The sequence below is a fragment of the Hakea prostrata genome, chromosome 8 (assembly GCF_041222555.1).
Source record: "Hakea prostrata isolate BN-2017 chromosome 8, UWA_Hpros_2, whole genome shotgun sequence".
Lineage (NCBI taxonomy): Eukaryota > Viridiplantae > Streptophyta > Magnoliopsida > Proteales > Proteaceae > Hakea > Hakea prostrata.
Genome location: NC_142607.1, coordinates 54,010,902 through 54,036,808, shown reverse-complemented (window position 1 = coordinate 54,036,808; position 25,907 = coordinate 54,010,902). Strand labels below are relative to the sequence as shown.

The following is a 25,907-nucleotide window of genomic DNA, read 5'->3' as shown; positions in this document are numbered from 1 at the left end:
TGGGGCTGCCAAAGTTAAGCTGAGAACTTGCTTTCTCTTAACAAATCCGCCTAAAGAAATGGGAAGTTTTCTTCCATTGTTTTGGATGCTCTAGCCGTTCTTGAATAGAAGAACTCGATCGCAGTCAAGTTGTACCTTACACGTTTCCGTACTCCTTTCAGGCAGCGTAGTTTTTTCCCCCCAAGAAGAAAGAAAGTTTCCTTGGGTTATTTTGAAAACCATTTTGTTACCTTAACTCAAATAATTTCAATAAAAAAGGAGATCCTTGGGTTTTATTAATTTTTTCTTTTTCGATCAATACCGAAAAAGAAAAATTCCTTCAGAATAAAGCAGGGACTATCAAATGAAGGCTTTTCATATCCTTGATGATAAGATGTAGGTTCCAAGGGTTATTTCTTCTGACGAACACCATTCCATAGATAACACAACTACTGAAGCAAGTTTTTAATTCAAACCACCCCCCTAACCTGCTCTGATGGACGATGTTCGTTTCATAAATTGCTCCACTTGCTACATTAAAATAGCGTGATATGTTATAAGCTTTGGAAGAAGTTTAATTGAGAGAAATTGGTAGAAGCTGCTTCAGATAATTTACGTTCTCCAAACTGGATCCTGATTAGGATAACCAAAAATTATGTTGCCTCATAAGCTTCATCAAGCACTAGCTGAAAATAGAAAGACGGGACAAGAGTCAGGGGGCAGGAATTGTACAGAATGTGAACCCCAGGAACTGGTGACCAAAGAGGTCAAGGCGTGGAATACTAAAAGCTTAATTTTTTTTTTTGTGATTTTTGCATTGGCTTAAGCATCAAACAAATAAGAATGAAGATTCATCTTTAACACTTGAAACAGGATGAAAAAACCAGCTCGTATAGAAATGCTTATCCTGGACATGCTATATCAACCTTTGCATGTCTACTCACCACCAGTATTAGTTGTGGCAAAGGCCAAAGCCTGAGAAATGAGCAGTTTCTGTACAAGTAAGAATTTGGAGGTGGATGGAGATCATTTGTTCTCAAGGGAAACAATTAGAATCTCCTCAGCTGTTTATGGATTTCCAAATTTCAGATGCATTCATCTCTATATTTAAAGCATGCTCCAGTTCTTGGACAACATCTGTCATGTGCGGTCGGTAGGCAGAGTGGGCCTCGGTGCATGCCAATGCGACCTCGATCACTTTCCACACTGCCTCTGGATGATATGCAGATTTTATGGCAGGATCTACAATATCTTCAATTTTTGAATGCACGAATGATTTGGCCTGCATGCACTCTTCACTAATTAGAGTTTATATCTTCAGAGAAAAATAATATAGTTAAAGATTATGAAATGAACCAAAGACTACTCTTTTAACACTTCATGTCAATTTGCTAATACCAAAAGATACTGGAATGTTTGAGCACATTACTCACTTCGGTTACATACAAGGAAAACCTAAAGCTTCCTGTCACATTATTCACTTGGGTGTGATAATTCTGGTTAAATTTAGGTATGAACACTTTATTGGCAAACTCAAGATCTTGCAGGTAATGTAACTAGAGGAAATGAAACTTAGCTACAAGTATTGCCTTTCTCAGAAGAGAGGGGAAAATAAAAAACCAACCGATGCAGGGCTGAACTACATTACCCACCCAACAATTGTAGAGTTTCCGAACTGTACTTGTGAAACCTCCATTTATAACAACTCAAAACAGGAAGAAAAAAAAAATTAACTACAAAGGGATAAACAGTAGTCAGATGTTGACTTCAACTGTGTACTATTCTCATGCTAGCTATTCTACATTAACTACACACAGCTCCTCCTGCAGGTTAAAGATGACATACAGCAAAATTTTGGCTTCCCTTTTCTATTCAAGAACCAAAATCATCATGAAGCTGCTTTGGCAGTCTTCCTGACCTTTTCTAGGCTTGAAAAACTAATAGACATGCATGCTAAGAATTTAACAAATAATTGTTAATAGAACAATTTTGAAACACATCCTAATCTTGAATCTAAAACTTGAACTTGCTAAGGGGTTTTTAATAAGATGACCTTTTCGTTTTTCATTTTTTCTCCTTTTCATGTTGAGTAAGTAATAAGAGTGAGAGGTATTAGCTTTTTCTCATCCTGGCATCGAGCTATTTTTCTGCAAGACCTCCCATATAGTATAGTCACTGCAGTAGAGTTTAACCACCAAGCCTGGGATGCATTAGTGTGGTTCCTCTATGCTTAGGACACCAGAATACTGAACCATGAATGAAGAAAGACTTGCAACACAAATTTATAAAATCTAGCAAGTGTTACCAAATAAAAAAAAAATCAATTTTTTTACACTCAAAGACAATATGCTTGTTAAAGTTCCCAAACTAGAAACTGGCAGCAGTATGCAAACACCACTTATTTGTCCATGAGTTGGAGTTGTACCAGAATAAGCCTCAAAACAGGAGCAAGATTGACAAGCTATGACATTCCAAGTTCTGAGAGTTACAAGGAGAAGTGATGGATGGTCCAAATAACTGCTCAAGGTGAGAATCCAAACCCAGAAGCAGAATTATCAGACGCTTCTTGCGAGAATTAACAATGCCTCCATATTATAGCCTTCCTGGACACTGGCACATCTCAGTTCCCGCAGAAGACAAAATAATATTGCTCTCGGTGGACTTGTGTTATGAACCCTAATTTTAGATGCTGAGAGCAGAGGAAATTTTAGAGGGAAGGGACGAAAATTATAGGATCAGGGTTTGAGGAAGACAAATGAGGGGCGGGGGGGGGGGAGAGAGAGAGTTAGGAATTGGGAAAATCATTCTTCATTCCTTTCGTTGCTATACTCTACTACATTTGTATGCTCAGACTCCTACTGTAATGACCATATTGACCTTCACTAATCATATGGCCTATTTCCCACACTAACATCCCAACCCAATATTCGCTCACAATTACCCCTCTACCCTTAACTAGGATCGTAACAACTTGCTTCATATCAGGGTAATCCAAGGTTTTGGGTTCTAAATACAGGATTTGAGATTGAATATTTGAGGCCCACAGTATCTAATAAGATAATTTAACTGCTAGATTGGCAATCTCAGTAGAATTTAATGTCCAAACGTCATTGAAAATATTCTGTGAGATCCCAAGTCCCAAGTAATTCAAAGTTTCTTGGAAACAACCAATTTTGAATCCAGCATCACCAAACCCTCTTGATAGGTCATTCAACTCACTTTTTGCATTCTCTTTTAGGAGAAATCTAGCAGCATGTCATTTTCAGGTATTCTTTCTTGTTCTCCCTTAAAAACAGATAAGTAGAACACTAACAAAACTCTTTCAATCTCTCTTCCTTCATCTACTACCACCTTGTGATTTCTATTGGGAACTAGATATTCTCTCCATTTGTGTTTCCATCTTATGCACAAAATTGCCATTGCCAGCACTTTTGAGCCATTCAAGATTCAATTTTTGACTCATGTGCCTAACTGCCTAAGTAAGAAATAAGTAAGAAAACCATAATTGAACTTTCTTTCTGTCTGTTTCAGTTCACATATATATAGCGAGTTCTAGCAGTTTCCCTATTCAATGATTTTATTCAAATAATTCTTTTTATCATTATGTGTTTGTGTGGTTTACATTTGTATAAGAAAAAAATTTCACCACTCACAAGGGAAATTTTTAAAACTAATATAGAGGCAGGAACCAGGATCATTACACCATGGTCTCATATGGGCACCCTTGTCAGCTAACTTGGTCAACATCGAATGAGACATTTTTGAGATCTAGTCGAATTGCAAACATGACTTCTAGGAAATTTATTGAAAAGGCATAACTTGCCAAATAGCTTGAGCAATGATATGCACCTTTCCTCCTAACAGAAATATAAAACAGTCATACTATCAGAAAATAAAAATCACAAGTGCAATAAATTAGGGCCATACCCATTCAACTAAGTTCCAGTCATGATTCGGGTGCTGTAAGTTGAGAGGCTCCCGACCAGTTATAATTTCCAGAAGAACCACACCAAAACTAAAAACATCAATGTTTGCTGAGAATGGATGTAACTGTGCTGCATAGCACCTGCACACACACAAAAAAAAAAATGATAAAAGCCAGAACATCCCAACTCTACAGTAGTGGTGCAAGGTTTCTGATAGAGAACCAGAACAGAATTTGCATCTCTCTCTCTCTAAAATTTCCTATTAAAGGAAAATAATATATTTATTTATTTTTAATACTGGGACAGTTGAAATTAGTGTATTAGCATGTCATTTCTTGTCATGTTGAGGACCGCAGGATTTTTGTTTGCTGCGGGCGTGACATGTAAACAAAGGATCCAATGGTGGAATCATGAAAGGGTTCTCTCTCGCCAAACCTCTCTGGAGCTAAGAAGAGAGATCTATCTTGGCCACGGTGGAGATATCGGTTAAGCTTTTTCATCCTAAATTCATGATCATGATCGCCAGGCTAACTTCTTGATATCAATATTCCATTAACACAGCCACCATTGAGTACTTTTTGTCCATGTGTTGCACTCCTAGAGCAGTGTGGATATCTTTGGTGCAGCAGCAAACAAAAGTCCATGTACAATTGACTCATGGCTTGAGTTACTCACATTTTTGAGTTTTCAATTCATAGGGTACCCTTTAGGGTGATAGTCTCAGACTCTCAGCCTTATAGCTTAATTCCATGTTGTATCATGTACTAGATTCTTTTTTGAGGATCCATGTACAATTGACTCATGCTTATTTCATGGGATATAATTCCACACAAATATGGGGCTTGATGTCAGCAACATGCCCAGAAGCTTCAGGTGTGAATTCGTTTTCCATGCAGCAGATAAATGATGTTAAAGGGAGCCCACGTAAAGTAGCACTCTCTATGGTGCCTAGGTTAGACAGGTTCTTGAAAAGTGATAGTGTTTAAGTTTGTCTTTTACACAATTAGCAAGCACGAAACATATGACGCCAAAAAACAGTAGTATCTTTAACTATACACATTTTAGAGAGATTCAAGTGTTTAAAGGAATTGTGAGGAACATAATAACCATAGGAAATTTGAAAAGCAAAAAATTATGCTGGTAATTTAAGTAAATTAACTTTCACCAAAAAAAGGAAATTGAAGTAAATTAACTGATCATTGTCCCCTCCACCTCCCCCTCCCCCCCACCCCCCCTTTTCTAGTTCAAACAGAAAGAACAGTCTTGAGTATAAGGAAGAAAGATTGAACTTACTCTGGGTCCACATACCCCACTGTCCCTTTTACTTCTACATGAGTTCCATTATGCCTTTCCTGAGGGACATGATCTGAAAAGCCAAAATCTGCCAACTTGGCGCACATGTTATGATCCAAAAGAATGTTGCTTGACTTTACATCCCCATGTACGACATAGTGGTCAGACAACGTGTGCAGATATAGTAGACCTGAAGATGAATTAGAGAAATTTGAATTTTGGACTTCTATTTTGATAATGAAATATAATCACCTAAACCAAACTATTTTCTTTATTCAAAAGTTATACCAGGAAAGAGAAAATATTTTTATTTTTGATACATCAATATAATGATCTTCTTTTATGGACCTAGGCTGAACTTCAAACAACTTAATGAGTTTCAGATGTAACCAGACCATAAAACTATAGCATTTAATATCATTCAAGAAAAATTTATTAATAAAAACGTGCAATTCATGTAGACCACATGGTGTTTTCCATAGTATATAATTGAATTTTCTGCTTTGTCAATATTCAAGGTTCCTGACTGCTTTTAAAGTACAATATCTTTTAGGATATTTATTCTTCAAAGCTGCATTTATTCAAACTCCATCCCAAAATGTAACTTTACTAAATAATCCCATTATTGTTCTTCATTCAGTTATATTGGAGATAGTAAAGGAAAATGGAGAAATAATGTGCTCTAGCAACATGAAAGCAAACTCATGCATCATGCTTCACATACACAGGAAGTGGAATTTTAGTTGGTGGCTCATGCACGAGATAGATTGTTGCTACATAGTTAACTAGATTAAGTGATTCTACTTCTCCAATTTGGTATATTTCCATTTATAAAGTGTTTAGTTTGACCAGCGCCTTTTTTTAATTTCTTTTAGTTTTTTCATTCATAAACCAGCCAATGGAACTGTCCCTTATCTCTACTAGCGTACTACTAAACAAAACAGAATTGTAAAATGTATAGAGTTCTCATTGTTGTGAAGGAAACATAAATCTACAATAATGTTGTAATTGAGAAATGTAAGTTGTTCTATGGAACTTCTTCTTTTTTGTGATAAATTAATATATAAGGAATCAAAAAGAGTAAGAATACCCATGTTACTTGCCTCGAGCAGTACCAAGTGCAATGAACAGCCTTGTTGGCCAGTCTAGTGTTTTTTGTTTCACTGCTTCACCTATGGAAGAAAAATGTTAAATCACCAAAAATAAATAAATAAAATAAAGCAGTGAAGATCTGCAAAAATATTTCACAGTTAACGGGCTACCGTAGAGGTGATCATGCAAAGAGCCATTGCACATGAAGGCATAAACGAGAATCAGTTGGTTATTTTCAGAACAGTAGCCTAGAAGCGGAACCAAATTCTTGTGCCGAATAGCTGAGAGAAATTTTAACTGCAAAAAGTATGTATTAATGAAGGTTAAACACATTTGAGCATATGAAGCTAGATACTCATATTCTTGGTTGAATCCATATAAATTACAGTGAAGTAGTTTCTATAAAAATAATCTTTCTTTTAACTTTATAAACTTCTCTGCTGATTATATCTCTTATCAAACAATGATGTATAAAACCATTCAATATCTTGATAGAAGCATTAATCATAAAATATACCCAAAAAAAATATAAATTCAAATTGTTTATAAAAATTGTTTTTTATCCACATTTTGATTAAAGTATACAGGTTGAAAATATATAGCTAGTTATGTTACAGAAATACAGGGTAGTATCTAAATATTGTTAGAGAGAACTGTTGGAAACATTCCCTGCAATTCATGTAAACATCATTTGCTTCTTAGGCTAGCATACTCAGTCAGTGCAAATAAAACAGAGAAAAACAAGCAATTGTAAATGAACAATTTTACCTCATTGTCAAATTCACCACTCCCTTGGGTTGAGGTTGCTGAGCGAACCTTCACAGCCACTTCTTGACCATCAGGTAGAATACCATAATAAACAGTTCCAAAACCACCTCCACCTATTACAGTTTTGTAGTTGCTGGTAGAATTTTTTATATATTCCAAAGTAAAACTCTGTATAGGTACAGAGGCCAGAGAAAATTCTCCTGAGCTGGATAATGAAAAAATTTGATCTGCATTTGGCAAGAAATTTTTTTCTTGAGGAAACATTGGAAACTATTGAACAACAACAACATGAAGCATCAAAGTCCAATTACAAAGCTAGTTATGGACGATCAGCTAAGAGAAGACAATCCAAGTACAAGTGTACAACCATATCCATAAATTATGGATAGCACTTTCTTACTCAGTCATGCACAAAACTATAAACGTAGAAAGGAAGAGAGCTGGAGGGAGGGGGTTGTGACTGTCACAGGGACAAAAATATAATAAAGAAAATGACTATGGTTAAATTACCTGGAAAGGAAATATGAGGATTGCATCATAAACATTTAATTATTTAGAACTTAAAGGATGTATTAAGTGGACAGATTTTTAATTGTCTGTGGTAACAAACCCTGGATGTATAACCAGCAACTGAACTGAGAAAAGAGAAGAGGAGGAGATAAAGAAGAATACCAGAATAAGAAGTAGGAGAGAGATGCGTTAGGAAGTGTCATGAGCGTAAAACTCCCCCGCAGTTCCAGTATATAATAAGGAGAGTACAATATACCAAAAAGAAAGTATCCTAGTCTACTTACATATGAAAACGGAAACTAAACAATAGCAATGTTATATAAAAACCTAAAAATAGAAATAGGAAATATGGCATTAACAATAAACATTACTATTCACGAAACCATTCACCTGAACACTGCTGTGACTTTGGTCAATACTTCTCTTCTATAGCATCCAATGAAGAAATAAGAAGTAAAATTCTGTTTCATAGGTGTAATGTTGGATGCATTAACTTTAGTATTGTATTTTAAGTCCTTTTTGCATTCATCATTTTCATGCAATGAAAATGACACCACCAATGCAGACAAATAGTTTGACCTTCATTAAAATACAAGTTCTTCGATAATACTCTCATCAACATATTATTCCTCCTATTCCCAACAGTGATATGGACTCAGGAACTGCTGGATGCCAACAAGAGATAGTGTCCCCATGTATGATCCTTACGCTTTACTAGAAAAATCATGGGGTGATATGAACTGGCTGAATTTAATTCAAAGATCTCAGAACTTCACTTATAGTGTATTTTGCTTCGTTCTCGAAGAGTTGTTGTTAGTTTATTTGAGGTTGGAGCATTAACATTTCAAATAAGGTAGATTGACTTATAAACTCTTTAGGAATTCATTAGGAGTCTAAACAGAAATGGCTTGAAGTGCATCTGGCAGTAGTAAGGAGTGAATTTTGTTTATTTCATTGTCCATCTTCTTGTTGTACCAACTTGCATGAGAGCAACTTGACATGGGAGCACAAAAGAAGCAGAATCCAACAAGAGAATAATGGACAATATCATAGTGAGATTCAGAACCACTGGTTAGATAAGATGGAGAGATTCTCAAGTCTCTCATGAACTCTTTGGCATTTTCTGAAAGCACCCATTTTGAATCACTTTGTTTGTGTCCACTGATTGGAGGTTATAAGAGGATGCTAATCACAGGCTAAAAACTGTAGGACCAGCAGTGCTTGGCAAGCCCAACCAGCTAACCTTGTTCACTTTCATAGGCCAGCTTGAGATCAATTATCATGATTTAATCATTCAAGAGAGGGAAGGTTTTCCATAGAACTTTTATTTGTTATTACTTTCTATTTTGGTGATGCTGGCAGTCACAAAATTAGGACTGTTTCTATTTTGCAAATCATTAAAGAGTTGATCTAATACTAGGATTAGTTTCCATCTGATTCAATTTCTAATTTGAAAAGTTTCTAGAAGGTAAACCTTAGAGTAGGAGCAGTTTCTATTTTTGTGAATGTAGTCTTGGTAATATTTTTAAGACTGCATCTAGGGATTCTTCTCCAGACAAAAGAGAGATCCGTACTTTCACCTGCCCTTCACCCTTGATTTTGAAGAGAAGAAAAGAAACATGGGGGTAATTGTTGGTACTAGATATCCAGCCATCATCTGAGGCTGTTATCCTAGAGTTGATGAAAACCTTATTGTTCAATTTAAGTTTGAGCCCTATCTAAGGAGGCTATATGCTGTTAGTGAAGTTTCCCCTTTACCTGCCACTCGACCTTATACCTACCGACTGATATCCTCACCAAAGCTAATGAAAGACTTCCTATGTTACATTATTTAGGCAAATTGAAATCTGGAATATGTGAGAACCATTTCTCAGCTGAGGGTAAGTGCATTAGATGTGTTTTTTTAGTACTCTTAAGGCATATAGGAGCAAGGTTCGAGAGCTTGATCTCGGAGGCCAACTTGGTGGTCCAGAAAACTGAGTTCCTAGTTCAGGTAATTTTTTTAGGTTGAATCAAACCAGATAAGGGTCGGAAGCATAAAATCAAAGTGGAAGTCTGAGATATGCCAAGGCCTAACTGAGATATCAAAAATATGACCAAGGTACTAGAGATCTTGGTCAAGTTGTGGTCATCAAGGGTTTTGACCTCCATCTTGTCTTGGTATCTCAAGAAATCAAGATATTACCAACATATTAGTCCAAATATAGGAGAAATTCCGTATGTATGTATATCATTTTTTCTACAATGAGGGGCATAATGTTCTAGTGCATGCACTCTATAACATATGCGATCTTCTTCATTTCTATTTCCCCTCTTCTTGTCTTCTATCACAAACCCTATATCTAATAACTTTCTTGAGACTTCCTAATGGGTGATTAATCAACTCACTGTTTGCCTTCAGAGTTTTCCTTTGATCTAATCTCCCCCGAGCCATCAACTTTTGTTTGTGACATGAGAAGATAATAATGCCAGCAACTGCAAATAGGAGGCAGACCCCAATGACACCGCATATGATAATTTGTTGCTCTGAGATTGAAGAAACTCCACTAACACAGATTCCAAAGCTGAAGCACAAACAGAGAAAGATCAGACCATAAATACAAAATATAAGCACTTCCAAATCCAAACTATTAATATTGCTAGTGAATTTTCTTAAGTTTTGCATCATTCATACTCTGAGGTAAAATTGGAGCGGTTCAGTAGTCCAGGAGGAAGAGCATTGCTGAGTTGTAAGTTGCATCCGAAATACCTAAAGAAGCACATCATATATATTTTCACTACCAGAGGCCCCTGACTAGATCCTTACTCATAGAAAGTATTCACAATTTTAAGGAACAAGATGCCAACTTACAATGCTGTTAAATAAGGAAGTGAGGAAAAAGATTTGGTAATTCTACCAACTAGTTCATTATTCCTTAAGTCCCTGCACTCAACACCAAACTGAAGTAAGTGGAGCACCATTTTCCAACAAAGCCTACTACTTAATATGAACTCCGCTTTGAAATTATGGACCATGCTGGTCATATGATGAAAGTGATAGAGCCACAAACTGGATTGCAGAGAGATAAAACATTGAACTGGATCAATGTGACCTAGAAAGTATTGACTGACATAGAACAATAATAAGTGAGAAGGCTAGTGCAAATGCTTAGCTCAGATGCACTAGTGTTTACCAGTGAACCCCACAATTAAAATAGGGTGGTGTTAAGCATCTGATTCTGGAAATTATCTTCCATCCTGTCAATAATTATTTTCTAGCTTGCCTTTGTGTGTGCATAAAGGTGAAGGCTAAAAGATAAAACTGAGCTATCATCCAAGCTGAAGCACCAGATAGAAGGTTACATTGATATCAACATAGAAGAATCTGGGAAAGATGGGATAGTTCCAGTGAAGTGGTTGAAGCTCAAGTTCCTGCCAGTATAACATAATCAGTTGGCAGCTTCCAGAATTAAAGCTCATGCCTTCAACAACTGTCAAAAACTCAATTGAGGAGAATTTTATCTTACAGTGCTTTCAGGTTGGCTAGCTCAGTAACGTGAGGAGGAAGTGATCCTAGAAGATCAGTTGACGAAAGATCCCTGAAGAAAGGTTATGAGACCAAACATTGCCCAACACACACACATAAAGATATGTTAATGACAATACATCCATTTCATCAGTTTGGATTTCTTTCTTGGAAAAATGATACAATGGAATATTTAAAAGAAAAAAAAAAATATATAAAATATATATATATATATATATATATATATATATATATTTATAAAGAAGAATGATGGCTTACAGTGAGGTGATGACAGCTGAATTGTTTATGGGGTTACAGCCCAAGCCTTTCCATGGAAAGGGGAGACATGGGTCTCCAGACCAGCTCAGTAGAACCTCATTTTCTGGGTTGTTAGCTATTAGCTCATCCCTCACCATCATGATTACATCGGCTGAAAGTAAAATGAAAGATATTCCATATTTTTAGTAAACAGTGTATGTTCAAATCAACAGATATGGGGACAGAATAAGGGACAATGCAGGTTCCCAGATATAGGAGTTGGTTGATAGGTTCTTCTTCTTTTATTTTTTATTTTTTTTATGGGTAAACAGTTGATAGATTCTTATAGAATGATGAACAGCAGACATTTACAGGTTGATGCTCTTCACTTTTAGAGGTATGGAGAGATCTACTGATTCTGGGCCGGATTCATCAAAATCAAGGAGGTTTGGCATTCTGAGTAAGAAATGCTACAGGACTGTTGACTACCAAACCAGCCTAGGAGATCATCAGACAAAAATCTCAAAGGATGGACTGGTGGGAGTAGGATGGTTTGCAGATAATATTCTTAGGTACTTTGTTAACTGCAAAGAGATGCCTCAGAGATGCGCTTTGAACTAGGGACAGCTTAGTCAGAAGGAATAACCAGGTGCAGCAAATTGTCGCCCATGTTGGGCAAGAATAGAGAGCAAAAATCACCTGTCTTCCAAGTGCAATTTCAGTGCATGGGCCTGGGTCTGCATCTTTGCAAGGCTAATGAGTGAGAGAAGTTTAATGACCTGGGTGCAAGATTTAGCATTATGGGTTACCTAACAACTTGGTAGTTGGCACCATAGTACTACTTTTCGGTGAAATGAGGTGAAATCTTGTCTACTGAAATCGAGAATCCAAGATTTCGCAGCAGTCCTTACCCTTATGACACTTTCTTTAAGATGAGTTGGCCGTTCTATGAGGATGATGCTATCTACATAAGGGCAGTGTCCAACTATACGGAGCACTACATGAGTCCGTGACATGGGCTGAATATGTCCACCATTCATAGAGGCAGGTCTACAAGGTTGAGACAATGGAGCCACCACAACACCACAACTATTATTAGGTTATTCATAGGTGTGATGTGTACTGTAAATTTGAAATTTGTAATTCATTCATATACTATTATGTTATACACATACTGTTTTAACCGTGTACCATTGACTACTGACTTCTATACTTGTACTTGACTACTTGTATATTGAAATTTTAGTTGTTCATCTTTTTTGTTGTAGTTAATGAATATCTTAGTGTTCTTTTGCATCATATCCGTATTCACATTGGTTAAAATTCATGTTCCATACTTCCAGTTTTGCCTGTATATAGCCAAGCATGTACCTATTGAAATTTTAGTTGTTCATCTTTTTGTTGTAGTTAATGAATATCTTAGTGTTCTTTTGCATCATATCCGTATTTACATTGGTTAAAATTCATGTTTCATACTTCCAGTTTTGCCTGTATATAGCCAAGCATGTACCTATCAAGAACAACACTTTGGGTTAGGTTTTAGGCAAGAATAACACTCTCAATATGTTTATTGGCCTCAAATTAGGCTAGACACGGAAAATCAGGCGAGGATGACCCCAAAACCCCACCAAAACTTAAGGTTGAAATCTGAATAAAAGATTCTGAAGTTTCAGAGAAACTTCGCACCTTGGTTGGTACAATTGATAACATTGGAGTTATTAGGAGGTTGGCTTTCTATGTGACCATTCAAAACTCCTAGACTGAAAGGAACTACAGAATATTCAGGAACAAGACAAGGACTAAAGATCAGGTAGTAGCAGCTGTTACCGAAGATGTTGTAATCAAATGTGGAGCTTGGAGATCAATTACCCTGCAGGTTCTATGCCTGGAGCCTTATGACCTCTACTCCGGTGACCCTCTGCAAACTCCAGCAACCTCTGATGACCTCCATTGACCTCTGTCATCTCAAAGAATAGGGAAGCTCCATTTCTCTGATGACTTCTATAACCTCTACTCCTCCCTCTTTCACCCCTAGCCCACCCTGCAACCTCATCCAGCAACCACCCTTGCAGCCTGGAACACCCTCTTCTCCCCATCCTCCACCAGCTCCTCCCAACTAGACTGCAGCCTCACCTACATTCCCCCATCCTTTTCTGATTCATTCCCTCGGTCCACTGCCCTTCATCTGCTACCAAGTCATGTATTCCTTGATGGAATTTGGCCATCTTTGGCCAATTTCTTGGCCCCTAGCCCCCTTAAATATTGTCAAAACTTCCCTCTCGAAGCAATGGAACTCCCTTGGGATGATTGACTCTGGAGTCTTCTTGTTTAACTTTTCCTCTAATGTCTGCAAGAATTGTGCCATTGAAGGTTCTCCTGGTTTGTTGGGAAATCTCCCATCTTCATCAAATCCTGGGAACCTTCCATGCCTCTCCGTAGGGTCGACTTCAACAACATTCCCCTATGGATCAACCTCCTTGGAGTCCCTCTGGAATTATGGAACCAAGAATGTTTAAGTTGTATAGGCTCTACTGTTGGACGCCCCCTTCGATCTGATTTGAAGACTTGCAAGCTTGAGCTATTGTCTTATGCTCATATCTGCATTGAGGTTTCGGCTTTTAAGCCCCTACCCCCCTGCATATCCATAGAAGATGATCTTGGCCTAAACTAAAACCAAACTATCGTCTATGACTAGATCCCTTCAAGGTGTTCAGATTGCTTATCTTTTGGCCATGAATCTCATGACTGCTCTAAGATGTTAGTTAACCCTACTTTTGCTCCTGGAATTCTTTCGAAGCTCCTTGCTCAATCTCTTTTTGATGATTAACCGAAAGAAATTCCGGTATCTACTGAAGCAATTAGGTCATCAATCCAGCCAAATTCATACATGCCGCAAGAGTTATCGATTATTCCCTACTCTCAGATCGATAGGTTGGACAAGATTACCACCGCTCCCGTTGACGATCAAGTTACCTCTTCTACGGCAAGCTTCATGGAAAAAACCTACAGGAGAAAGCTAAACAAGAAAAGCAGTCGTACCGCTAGTTTCCGTTGCCTACTTGCCTCTGGAAAAACTTGCCACGCCCTCTGCCACTGCTCCCACGTTGTCTGTCATACCGTCAGATGAAGCTCCATCGTCATACTCTTCATCGCCTACAACTGTTACTGCCACCGCTACTGTTTGTCGGATTGCCCCTCCGTGGTCTTCTCTCTCCAACTCATCTCTCTCTCCCAATGGCCGCATTTGGATTCTCTAGAACCCATCTATTTTCCAACCTTCCCTCCTTTTCTCCTCTCCTAGCTTATGCACTTCCACATCTCTTCTCCCTCGACTCACTCTTTCTTCCGTTTATGGTTTCAATCGATCCTTGGACCGCGCCCCCTATGGGCTGATCTCCACTCCATTTCCCCCTACATGCTAGGAAAACCTTGGGGGTATTGGAGGTGATTTAAACATTGTCCGATACTCCCATGAGTGAGTTGGGGGCTGCCTGCTGAACTCTGCGGCTGTTGAAGCCTTCAACTCTTGGATTGAGGATGTGGGTCTCTTTGATCTTTAGTGGTTTGGTCATTGTCTCACTTGGCAAAACCGAAGGAATGGAGAGGCCCGTATCGCCTCTAAACTTAATCATTTCCTTGCCAATGATACTTGGATCTCCCACTTCCCTACCTCCCATGCCCACTCCCCCCCGCCTTCTCTCTAACCATTCTCCCTGCCACCTCCATCTCCTTGATATTCTTTCCTTTGGGCCCAAACCTTTCAAATTCTTCGATATGTGGTCTTCTAACTCCTCCTTTCTCCCCACTATCCAAGCTGCCTGGTCTCAACAGGTCTACGGCCACTCCCTCCCTCTGGTGGCTTTTGCCCAAAAGCTCAGATATACAAGCATGCCCTTTGCTCCTAGAATTCCTCCACCTTTGGCAGTATCTCCTCTCGTGTCTCTTTTTATCGTTCGAATCTCTCCAAGGTCCAGACTCTCCTCCAAGATGGCCCTCTCAACTTTTCCCTAGCTGAGAAAGAAAAATCTCTTTCCCTTAACCTTTCTTCCCTTGCCTCCCAAGAAGAAAGCTTCCTCTGCAAAAAATCGCGAATTAAATGGCTCGAGCTCGGGGATGCTAATACACCCTACTTTCATCGATCCCTTGTAGCTCGCCTCAATTTCAACTCTTTCCCATGTCTTCTTACTACTAGTGGTTCCTGGATTGATGACCCTCCTAGTATCAAGATTGAAGTCATCTCCTATTTCACTAGGCTCCTCTCTCCCTCCTCCCTTCCTCCTTGACCTCACCTTCCCCCTTCCACTTTAAATAAGTTTGTTGACCCCTCTTTTCTAGTCTCTCTTCGCTCCATTCCCTCATCAAAAGAAATCATCTCTGCCATTCACTCTCATAAATCTAATCGAGCCCCTGGCCCTGATGGATTCAGCATGGGATTTTTCCTTGCGGCTTGGGACTTCATTCAAAATGGTCTTGTTTATGCTATTCGAAGTTTTTTTCTCAATCCTTCCCAGATAGCCTCCATTAATCAAATTCTCCTTCGTCTTATCCCCAAAAAGCCCAGAGCTTCCTCTCTTTTTGATTTCCACCCCATCTCCTTCTGTAACCTCCTTTACAAATTCATCTCCAAAATCTTTGCAAATCGAATCAAAGCTGTCATACCCTCCTTTTTGAGTCTAAATCAATTAACACTTATCTTTGACTGTAGTATCTCTGACAACATTCTTCTCTGTGCAAAGATTGTCAGAGGTTTTGATAACTCCTCTCATTCCCCGGCCGCCCTTCTAAAGGTTGACCTCCATAAAGCTTTTGATTCCATCTGTTGGGACTTCATTAGTGAGGTTCTCTCTGCCATGGGATTCCCGTTTTCCTTCATCCATTGGATTGAAATCTGTATCTCCTCCCCTCACTTCTCCATCATCACTAATGGCTCCCCTGCTGGCTTTTTCCCTTCCCCTTGCTGGATTTTCCCCTTCCCAAGTAGGTAATCGTCAAGGATGCCCTCTCTTTCCTTACCTCTTCACCTTAGCTTTAGAAGTTCTATCTCGTCTCCTCCAATCCAAAAGTGATCACCTTCTCATTTACCCCATCCCTAAATGTAAATCTCTAAAGCTCACCATCTTGCTTTTGTTGATGATCTCATGATCTTCTTAAAAGCTGGCCACACCTCTATTTCCTCCATTCTCTCCTCTCTCTCCTTCTTCAAAGCCCTATCTAGTCTCAAAGTCAATCTTAAGAAATCCACAATCCTCCTCTAGGGTATCTCTGACTCTGTTTGTTCCTCCCTCCTCAAGATCTTTGGTTTTAATCTTTGCTCTTTCCCTGTTACCTACCTAGGCCTTCCCCTCATCCCTAGTAGGCTAGTAGGCTCACCCGTCACCACTGCTCCTCTATGCTAGATCACATCCGAAAAAAGGCTCCAACTCGGAAAAGTAAACTTCTCTCCTTTGCTGGTAAAGTGGTACTCATCTAGTCCATCCTACAATCCTCCTATCTCTATTGGTGCGGCATCTTCTCTCTTCCCAAATCTACCATTCATACCATGGAATTCCTCTTTTCTGTTTTTCTTTGGAAGGGTCAAGAAACCTCCCGGTTTCTCCATCCTATCAGTTGGGCTACCACCCACCGCCCTAAGTCTGAAGGAGGCCTCAAAATCCGCCGAATCAATGATGTTAACTTGGCCTGCCTTCTCAAGCTCATTTGAAAAATTGCCTCTAAGTATGACTCCATTTGGGTATCCTGGGTCTACTCCTATTTGCTCAAATCAAACTCCATCTAAACTATCTTGACACTTTCCTCCTCCTGGATCTGAAGAAAGCTTCTTTCCCTTTGCCCCCGTGCCCTTTCAGCAATCTCTATTCAAATCTCCTCTAGCTCCTCCACTTCCTTCTGGCTAAATCCTTGGCATCTGATGGGTATATTTTGCTCTTTTCTTCGTCCTCGGATTGTCTATGAATCCCATATCCCTAAGGTTATCCCCCTCACCTCCTTTATTGTTAATGGTTCTTGGTCCCCCTCTCCCCATCTCAGTCTCATACACGTCTGGAATTCCCTCCTGCCCCTTCCCCCCCCCCCCCATCATCCTCTGCTTCTAACCACACATCTTGGACCCCCTCCCACACCAAAACTTTCACAACCGCCTCTGGCTTGGAACCTCCTCGGTCCCCATCCCCCCTGTCCCATGGGCCCCTCTTGTTTGGTTCAAAGGCCACATCCCCCGCCACTCCCTCACCCTTTGGCGAGCTCTTAACTTGGCCCTCCCAACACAAGCCTTCCTCATCGGTTGCCACATCCCCGCCAATAGAATGCAAATGAAGACCTAGACCACCTTTTCTTCCCCTGTCCCTTCTCTCAGTCCATTTAGAGCTTGGCCCTTACTTCTATTTGGCCTAGATCAAGACGCTTATTGGTTTTGCTCAATATTGGAATTGGATTCTAAAAAGCTTCTCTGGCTCCTCGATTTGCGAAGTGGTAAACTTGTCTTTGCCGCTACTGTTCACCATCTATGGTGGGAGCGTAACATGAGAAGATGGACTTCCAAATCCCTATCTCAAATCTTGATTTGGAATGCCATCTATTTTGATGGCTCTTCTAGACTTACTACTCTTCCCCACCCCCCAACTTATGACTCTCCAAGGAATAGGTTGATTGTTAGTTCTTGGAGTCTAAACTCCCCTTTCCAGTAGCCCTCTTGACTGGCTGCTGCCCCCCTGTTTCCATTTGTATTCCTTGTTTGGCCGTGTATTTAATATAATTTTTTATTCATAAAAAAAAAATGTGGAGCTTTGACCATTTCAGGGGAGCTTAATGCAAAGTCAGACTAGATTGCAGAAAAGTGGAACATCTGTATTGGTTGGAAACAGACAATCCCTAGAGCTTGTTCCTGGGTTAAACCATCCACACACATGTTGGTGTTGCATTGTAATGGAAGCCTTGGTGAATGCAGTAGCAAATACGGAGGTTGAATCAGAGATGCAACTTGGGCGCTCCTCTTGGCTTATGAAGGAAAGAGAGAGTTGTCAGTTCTATCAATGAAATTAAAAGCAACACACGAAGGGCTGCAATATTGTATCAAGAAAGGATTCTGGAAAATTTCATCAGATATGATTCCTAGTCGGTTGTCGATATTATTAATGGCAAAGTGCAAGGGCTTTGGAGAGTACAAAGTATAAATTGGAAAATCCTTCATTAGGATTGTTTGGTTACATGAAAGGAGTTTCAGCATGTGTGGAGAAAACAAAATCAAACAGCAGATAAAATGGCAGCTTTAAGGTAGATAATTAGTAGCAGCTATGGGGACCTAAGGAGTTCCTCAGTGAGCTTGAAGACGCCTGTCTATTGTCCCTATTTATGTGGGTGTGCTTTGGGGCCCCCTTTTTTTTTTTGGGGGGGGGGGGGGGGGGGGGGGGGGGGAGACTGTTGTCAATAATAAGAAGGTCATTTATTATAAAACAAGAAACAAATCTAAATAAATAAAAAAGGGAGAATAAAAATACTACTAATAACAGAACATACCATCTTGTTGGACAGTCCCTTCAGACCTTGTGTGCACCTGTAATATCTCATAAGCATTGCAAATAGGTCCCAGCCGCTGTTGGACCCTGACTAATGTCACATTAATAATACCATTTTCTGTACTGGCATTAAAAACAGCTTCTCTGTAGTTGGAAATGGTGCCACTCCCTAGTATATCAAAGTTTCCGTACCTTTTTTCTCCATTGACATATATATCAAAAACCCTTTCTCCCTTCTTAACAGACCCATCAAGTTCAAGAAAATAAAGGAAAATGAGATAGTTTTTATTGCTCAAACCAAGGACATCCTGAATAAACTGTAACTGTGTTTTGTCTGTCAGTGCTGTTTGTAGCACTTGAACAGGTACAGATGCATTAGCACCATAGACCGAGATGCTTGTGTTGGATATTAGGACGGAACTATTGCTTAGATTTGAGCTGGTAGCCCAAATACGATCACTTGTGTCATAAGGATACCTGCAAATACAGGTAAGAACATCAAAACATGAATGCAACACTTTCAGTTTTCAAATCCACAATTAAAGGCAAAGAGACAGCCTATGAATTGTTCGGATCTTTATTTCTACTTTTACAATCTATCTCTCTAATCTAAAACAAGAGGCTACTGCTAATACTTGTCTTGCTCATTGAGCATAAGAAGCATAAGGTATCTATCCTCTTTTACAAGGAGAAGCTCAAACCCAAATACTGATAAGAGTTTTAAACTATGACTAGGCATAAGATTTACATTTCCTATCTTTTATTAAGTGATTGAACAAGGATACCTGGAATAGAGGACACCTGACAGCTTTTTCTCTTAACCAAAAGCAACACAAAAGTGATAATCTATGTTTCTTATACACAAAAAGGATTGTCAATCTTTTGTTAAAAGAAAAAAGGGAAACCTACCTGAGCACCGCTTTTGTGTTTCCAACATCAACTCGACTTACCACCTTTAGAATGTTAGACAAATTTAACTCAGGGTACAGCATATCACCCAAAGGCCTTAATTCAAGCTCTGAAATATAAGGGCTGCCCTTCACCCCTAATAAGCAGAATTCTATGTAGTGATTGGTAGCTCTCAAAATTCCCTCCAACACTGAAGAGTTGTCTGAAGATTTCACTTGACCAATGGATGTAGCATCAAATGAAACATTAAAGAATGAACCATCGAGTGGACTGAGACTGAGACCACCAGGGAAGGTACTTCTAATCAAATAATTTTGATCCTTGAGTGTTGTCAAATTGTAACACCATTTATTTCCAGGACCTGAGCTGAAAATTCGAGCCAGTCTATAGCTTTGGTCATTGATCAGTGGGGAAGATATCACTTGACATTTTCCTATGTTATGGAACAAATTTACATCTGAGTTCCAGGTTATATTGGTGCTGGGGTCAGTGCTATTTGATGTTGCACAACACTGTAAACTCACAAAGCCTGCATACAGTAACAAATTAACTAAATAAGCCATCTCAAAGATCAACATCAAATTGTAAGAAAATATAGCAAACAGTTTGACATGCTATTAATCTGACAAGGTTATACCACGTGAATGAATATTATGCTTTCAGTTGGTTGCCTGGCTTAAGTTTTGACTATTGTAACAGGTGTGAATGATGTCAGCAAGAATATCAGTCAGTGTTCACAGCTCAGAAAATGGATTTCTAATATTTTCAAATAAGTACCTGCAGGACAGAAAGCCTAAGGGCAAATCTAGTCAACGAGTCATTCATCCAAAAGAAGTTCTAGTCATTGAATGAGGCTTTCTTTTTTCTTTCTTTTTTTTCCTTTGTTGGGGAGGTAGTCATTGAGTTGTAATTATTTAAAAGAGACCCAAAATTTGAATGAATTATCTTTGTTGTAAAACATAAAGCCTAGAATGCATTTTGGTGATTCACCTAAACCAAAAAGCAATTAACCAAAACCTGCTAGTCATTTTTGCTCCACAACACAAATCTAAGCAACTTTAAGCTGCTAATCCTGGTTCATCATATTCTTCAGATGGTATCAACAAGCTGATCTCAAAGGAAAACACTAAATGTACCTTTTTTTCTGAGTGACATGACTGTACAGGTTTTGGTCTCTGCTCTTCCCACCCATAATTAAAACCTTTGAACTTAATGGAGCAACCCACATCCAATATACTCACAATTTATAATAATAATTCTTCAAGTTCTCTAGCATCTATGACATTGACACTGGCAATTCAACTTTGTCAGAATAAAATGTAATGCACAGGATTATCCTTTTGTTCAGCCCCATTAAATGAGCTAACTAGTGACTTTTTTTCTTCTCGGTTCCTTTTATCAATGGCCATTTCCTGGAAATCCCAAGTCAGAAACCATTGATTAGATTGTATCATAGATGAACATGTTCACTATGTCTTATCTACAGTTACTTTCCAAGAATGAATATCCCCACATTTAGGATAAAAAGTCTCAAGCTTGTAACATGGGAAAGGATGATTTTCAACAAAATCTGACTCTTTGACTATGTCAAAATCCCTCTCATTTCATCTCTAATGGCTCCTGGGCTCTCCCTTCTTCTCAATCCCCTATCCTTGTCCTCATCTTGTCCTCCATGCCCCCCTGCCCTTTTCCACTCCCCCACTTGATAGATTCATCTGGCTCCCTTCTAAGCTAGGTACCTTCTCCACCTCTTCTGCCTGACATTTCATTGGACCCCTCCCCCACCTGTCAACTGGTACAAGCTTGTTTGGTTCAAAGGCCACATCCCTCAACACTCTCTCAACGTCTAGTAAACCCTCTCTCGCTGGCTTCCCACCCTTCCCTTCCTTTGTAGTTGCCATATATCCTTGTTTCCCCCCTTTGCACCTCTTCTTCAGTTGCCTCCCCAGTAGATCCATTTGGTCCCTTAGCCTTGCTTCCCTCTAGCCTTGCAGTAGAAGCCCTCTCCCCTTTGACAGAGAATGCCACTGGTTACTTGGTGCCTTTGGTACTCCACAAGTGGTGATACCGTTATTTGATTGGCTTTCAGTGCTATAGTTTCTCGTATTTGGTTTGAGTGCAACCTCTGCAGACGATCTATCAAACCCTGCCCTATTGACATAATTTGGAATGCCATCTATAAGGATTTAGCTCAACGATCTAACTCCTCCTCCACATAAACCCTTCAAGACTCCCCAAGGAACAGATAATTGTTGTTACCTGGGGCCTAGACACCTCTATTCTGTATCCCCTTGTGGCCCCTGAGCTGTAGACTCTCCCTCCCCCCACCCCCCACCCCCCTTCCTTCTCCCTCTTGTATTTCTCCTCCCTGGAGCTTGTTTTTTATATATAATTTATCATCTCCCAGACCCCCCCGGGGGGGGGGGTTAGGGGACCGTCTTACCAAAAGAACTAATATATTTCCCAATAAAATCCATCAGAACTATCTTTAGCTTATTTTTAAAATCTTAATCAGGCATCTTGGTTTGTCAGATTAAAATTTCACTCATAATGTAATCTTGCAACTGAAATCTCTGCTATCAAATCATTTGAAGTTTGATTTCATAATAATTCTAAGCTCAGAAATAAGCAAAGAAGAACAGCACCTACGACTTTCTGTACTTACCATTCTGTGCACAAGCAGGTTGCAAATGAAGAAGCAGGAAGAAGCAGAAGAGAGAAAATCCTATCAGTGTTGAGAAATTAACCGGTTCCATCATTTTCTTATCTTTAACTCGCCTCCCAATTGGATTTCCGAACTTGTAATCAAATTCATAACCTGTCAACTTCGGCCAGCTTCAGATTGAACCCTTCATTTTTTTTTCTTTCAATATCTGCCATGTTTTTCCCACTCTGAGATCCCTTGTTCCCATGATTCTTCTACCACTGATAGTTGAGAAGAAAAATCAGTGGAAAGAGATTTTTCTTTTTTCCTTTTTCAAATGGACAATACTTTTTGGGTCTTCATAGAATGGATCATGTAGTTTTCTAGCTGGGAATTGCAGAAGCAGTTCAAGGCAAAACTGAACTGGGGCAGTGGGGTGCAACGAACTTTAACGCTTGAGTGACGTTTATTTTAGGCGGCAACCCGAATTCTAGGTAACTTCAATATCCGACCCGATTAGCCTTCCACTTCTCTCTATTTTTCTTGATATTTTTTTTTGTAAAGATTTTTACTTTAAGATATCTATTTTATATAAAAAAAATAAAAATTGATCCAGTGAATAATGTAGGACTTAGATTATTAGATAGATAGATTGATGAATATGGTGAATATATTTATTAAATTAAAATCCAATATTCGTTGACATTATCCAAGCGGGATCGCGATATCTATTTTATATAAAAATAAATAAAAATTGATCCAGTGAATAATGTAGGACTTTGATTATTAAATAGATGGATTGATGAATATGGTCAATATATTTATTAAATTTAGATCCAATATTGCGTTGACATTATCCAAGATAGGTAATTATTGGTTTTAACGTATTAAAATTCTTTGTTTGGCCTTTTGAAAGATGGATGAACAGATAATATTTCGCAGTGTAGAAAATCTAGCCAGAGAGTTATTTTAAGTACTCTACAAAAATAAATCAGCCCATCGTGATGAGTTAGGTAAAGCACTAAGAAAGCAACTTAATTAGCAACTAATTATTTAATGAGTGAAGAATTAACTAATATGATAAGATGTTCTTAACTTGATCGTCATATAATTCATTCTGGATAAGTGCAGCAAAGATTGGATTGTCAAGAAGTCGTTGGCTCCTATTGTAATTAAAAATATGATGAGCAGATGGCATGAAGCTCAACAAAAGGACAAAAGGGTGCAAGATAAGAGAAAATTTTTAAAAGAAACTTCTATTTTAAGGTATGGGAAATGCAATGGTTACGCAAGAGTCTAAAATTTGTATATAATTTATAAATAACATCATTCATCTCGTTTTTTTTCCTTCTAAGTTGTGCATAGAGGTATGTGATTGGTGGCATGAAGCTCAACATGAGATATAGTGTTTTTAAGTAATATATTCCTTCTTTTTTTTTTTGTTTTTTTGGTTGCCAACCCCGGTTTCAAGGCATTGTATTCGACCCGGGTCGCACACCTGGCTGTAGTGGGTGAGTCTTCCAGCGGAGATTTTTTGCATTCACAAGGTTTCGATACTGAAACCTTGCTTAACTAATATATTCCTACTCTTTTTATTCTTCTAAGTTCTTTCTTTTAAGTTTTTATTATTTAATTTTAATTTTTTAAGTCATTCTTTAGTTTCACAAAAGGATTATTAAAAGAGAGAGAGAGAGAGAGAGAGTTTACAAGAGTGATGAATGCAGGGAGAGAATTTACAAGAGTGATGAATGGGGCAAGAAGTCTTGGTCGGTTCATTATGTTTCTAGGTGGGCTACTTCTGTAGCCGATATCCTAGCTAGAAATGCCCAATTCGTGGCAAGTTGGACTGTGTGGCCTAGTTCCACTCCTTGGCTTCTTGAAACTTGTAATCTTTGGCATTTTCTTACCCTTCTTCTAATTAAATATTTGTCTAAAAAAAATAATAAAAAAAATAAAAATAAATGTGACAATATGCATTTTCGATTTGAATATGAACATTTTATAACAAAAATATGGTTTTTTTTTTCTTCTGGTAAAACAAAAATATGGTAGCACGCTACTAGAAAATGACTGCACCATTTGAAACACGTTTATATTTAAATAGGCCCGAAAGCCACTTATGCAACGTTTGTATTACTCAATTACAACCCAAGATCTATTCATTGATACCCTAAGCTGTTGGGAATTTTAATTATGTCTAAGGGCAATTATAAAATTACATAATTGGACAGTTACAATATATGAGGCTATATTGGTAACTACTGTCACATTCTCATATGTGAAGTGTGAACACTAGAATCGTTGGACTCTCTCTATTTCTCTCTCTCCAAGAAGCGCAAGAACAGACGAAGGAACGGAGGTTTTTGCTGTTCTCTACCTCTCACTCAACTTGTCTTTGACCACTGATTTACAAAATGTATTTGGGTTGTGGATGTATTCTCTTTCCTTGTGATTGATAATCCATTCTTTATGAACCTCCGATCGATCGGCGGCCTCCCACACGACCTTCTTCATTTTCAATGCCCCATCTCATGGATTCCAATTCTATGGATAACTCCAAGGATTCGGTTGAACGAAAGGACTAGCATAGCTGGATGGGATGAGAAATAAGCACCAAATGAAGAAAGAAAATTTACAATGAATCTACAAGTTGAGAGGTGCCCCATCGCGTCATTTCATTAACCGTGGACAGGTTTAAACTGGAAGCACACGGGCCAAACCCCCTACCGCTTACTGTTAACGGCACCTTCGCTCATCCATTCCGCCTGCCCATCCAGACGCGGTGCCCTTTCTCACTATTGTGATGAAAAGCATGGAGAAGCAACTACGTGGATCTGTTTTTATTTTCACTGTATTTACTACTTGGGATTAGCATACCCATGTAAGATTCTATTCTCTCCTTTTATGAAATGAAAAATCTAATATCAAGTTATGTATTATCTCCCATGTAGTGAACCAACATGAACTATTATGTACTCCTCTTTTTTTGTTTTCCTTTTTGGGTGGTAAAAGCTATTATGTACTGCTTAATATGCTGTTACTTTAATGGAAGCTGGAATTTCAACAAAAAAATAAAAAAAATAAATAAAAAATGAAGACCTTGAATTGAATTGAATCATTAGTATATAGAATTTTCTTAAAGAAATACGTAAGAGTTTGTAGATGTTAGTTCCATGTATTGTTGAAGGACATAGGGTAAATTGCTGTAAAGGAGTAGATCTGTAAAATTCTACTTCTTGAGGAGGACCCAACCCGTGATGAAGATCAACTGAGTTGCGTTGAGCCAGCCATGCATCTTCATTCGCTGATTTTCATTTTTAATTGTGACAGCAGTATGTACGTATGGGCTGGGCTGGGCTGGGCTGGACTGGGCTAAACTATGTTTAATTTCAGGCCTTGGGAAGTGACATATGGAAGTGCCCACTTGAGCGTATCACGCAGTGGGGGAGAAGATTGTGAGGGAATAAGATAAAACTCTAAAACCCTTAAAAATGTTGTACATTTTATGGTGG

The 25,907-nt window shown here is 38.7% G+C and overlaps 1 protein-coding gene across 1 annotated transcript; it reads right to left on the bottom strand.

The window, feature by feature from the left end:
• Window positions 1–779: 779 nt before the first annotated feature.
• Window positions 780–22,797, bottom strand: LOC149008647 (nodulation receptor kinase-like). The gene is made up of 15 exons (XM_089167306.1): window positions 22,417–22,797; window positions 19,752–20,280; window positions 18,844–19,319; window positions 11,353–11,503; window positions 11,075–11,146; window positions 10,911–10,979; window positions 10,420–10,491; window positions 10,243–10,317; window positions 9,957–10,132; window positions 7,059–7,285; window positions 6,461–6,587; window positions 6,302–6,370; window positions 5,199–5,388; window positions 3,907–4,045; window positions 780–1,261 (listed from the first exon to the last, which is right to left on the bottom strand). The coding sequence occupies exons 1-15, from the start codon at window positions 22,508–22,510 to the stop codon at window positions 1,040–1,042; spliced, it is 2,688 nt and encodes an 895-aa protein (XP_089023432.1). The 5' UTR covers window positions 22,511–22,797; the 3' UTR covers window positions 780–1,039.
• Between the last annotated feature and the right edge of the window lie 3,110 nt (window positions 22,798–25,907).

What these genes read in the sequence shown, in the direction of transcription:
- LOC149008647 (XM_089167306.1), bottom strand. Translation starts at nt 22,510, where the DNA reads ATGATGGAACCGGTTAATTTCTCAACACTGATAGGATTTTCTCTCTTC. An exon ending in AACACAAAAGCGGTGCTCAG is followed by an intron (nt 19,320 to 19,751) that starts GTAGGTTTCCCT and finishes CTGTATTTGCAG; the next exon opens with GTATCCTTATGACACAAGTG. An exon ending in TGCACTTGGTACTGCTCGAG is followed by an intron (nt 5,389 to 6,301) that starts GCAAGTAACATG and finishes ATTCATCTTCAG; the next exon opens with GTCTACTATATCTGCACACG.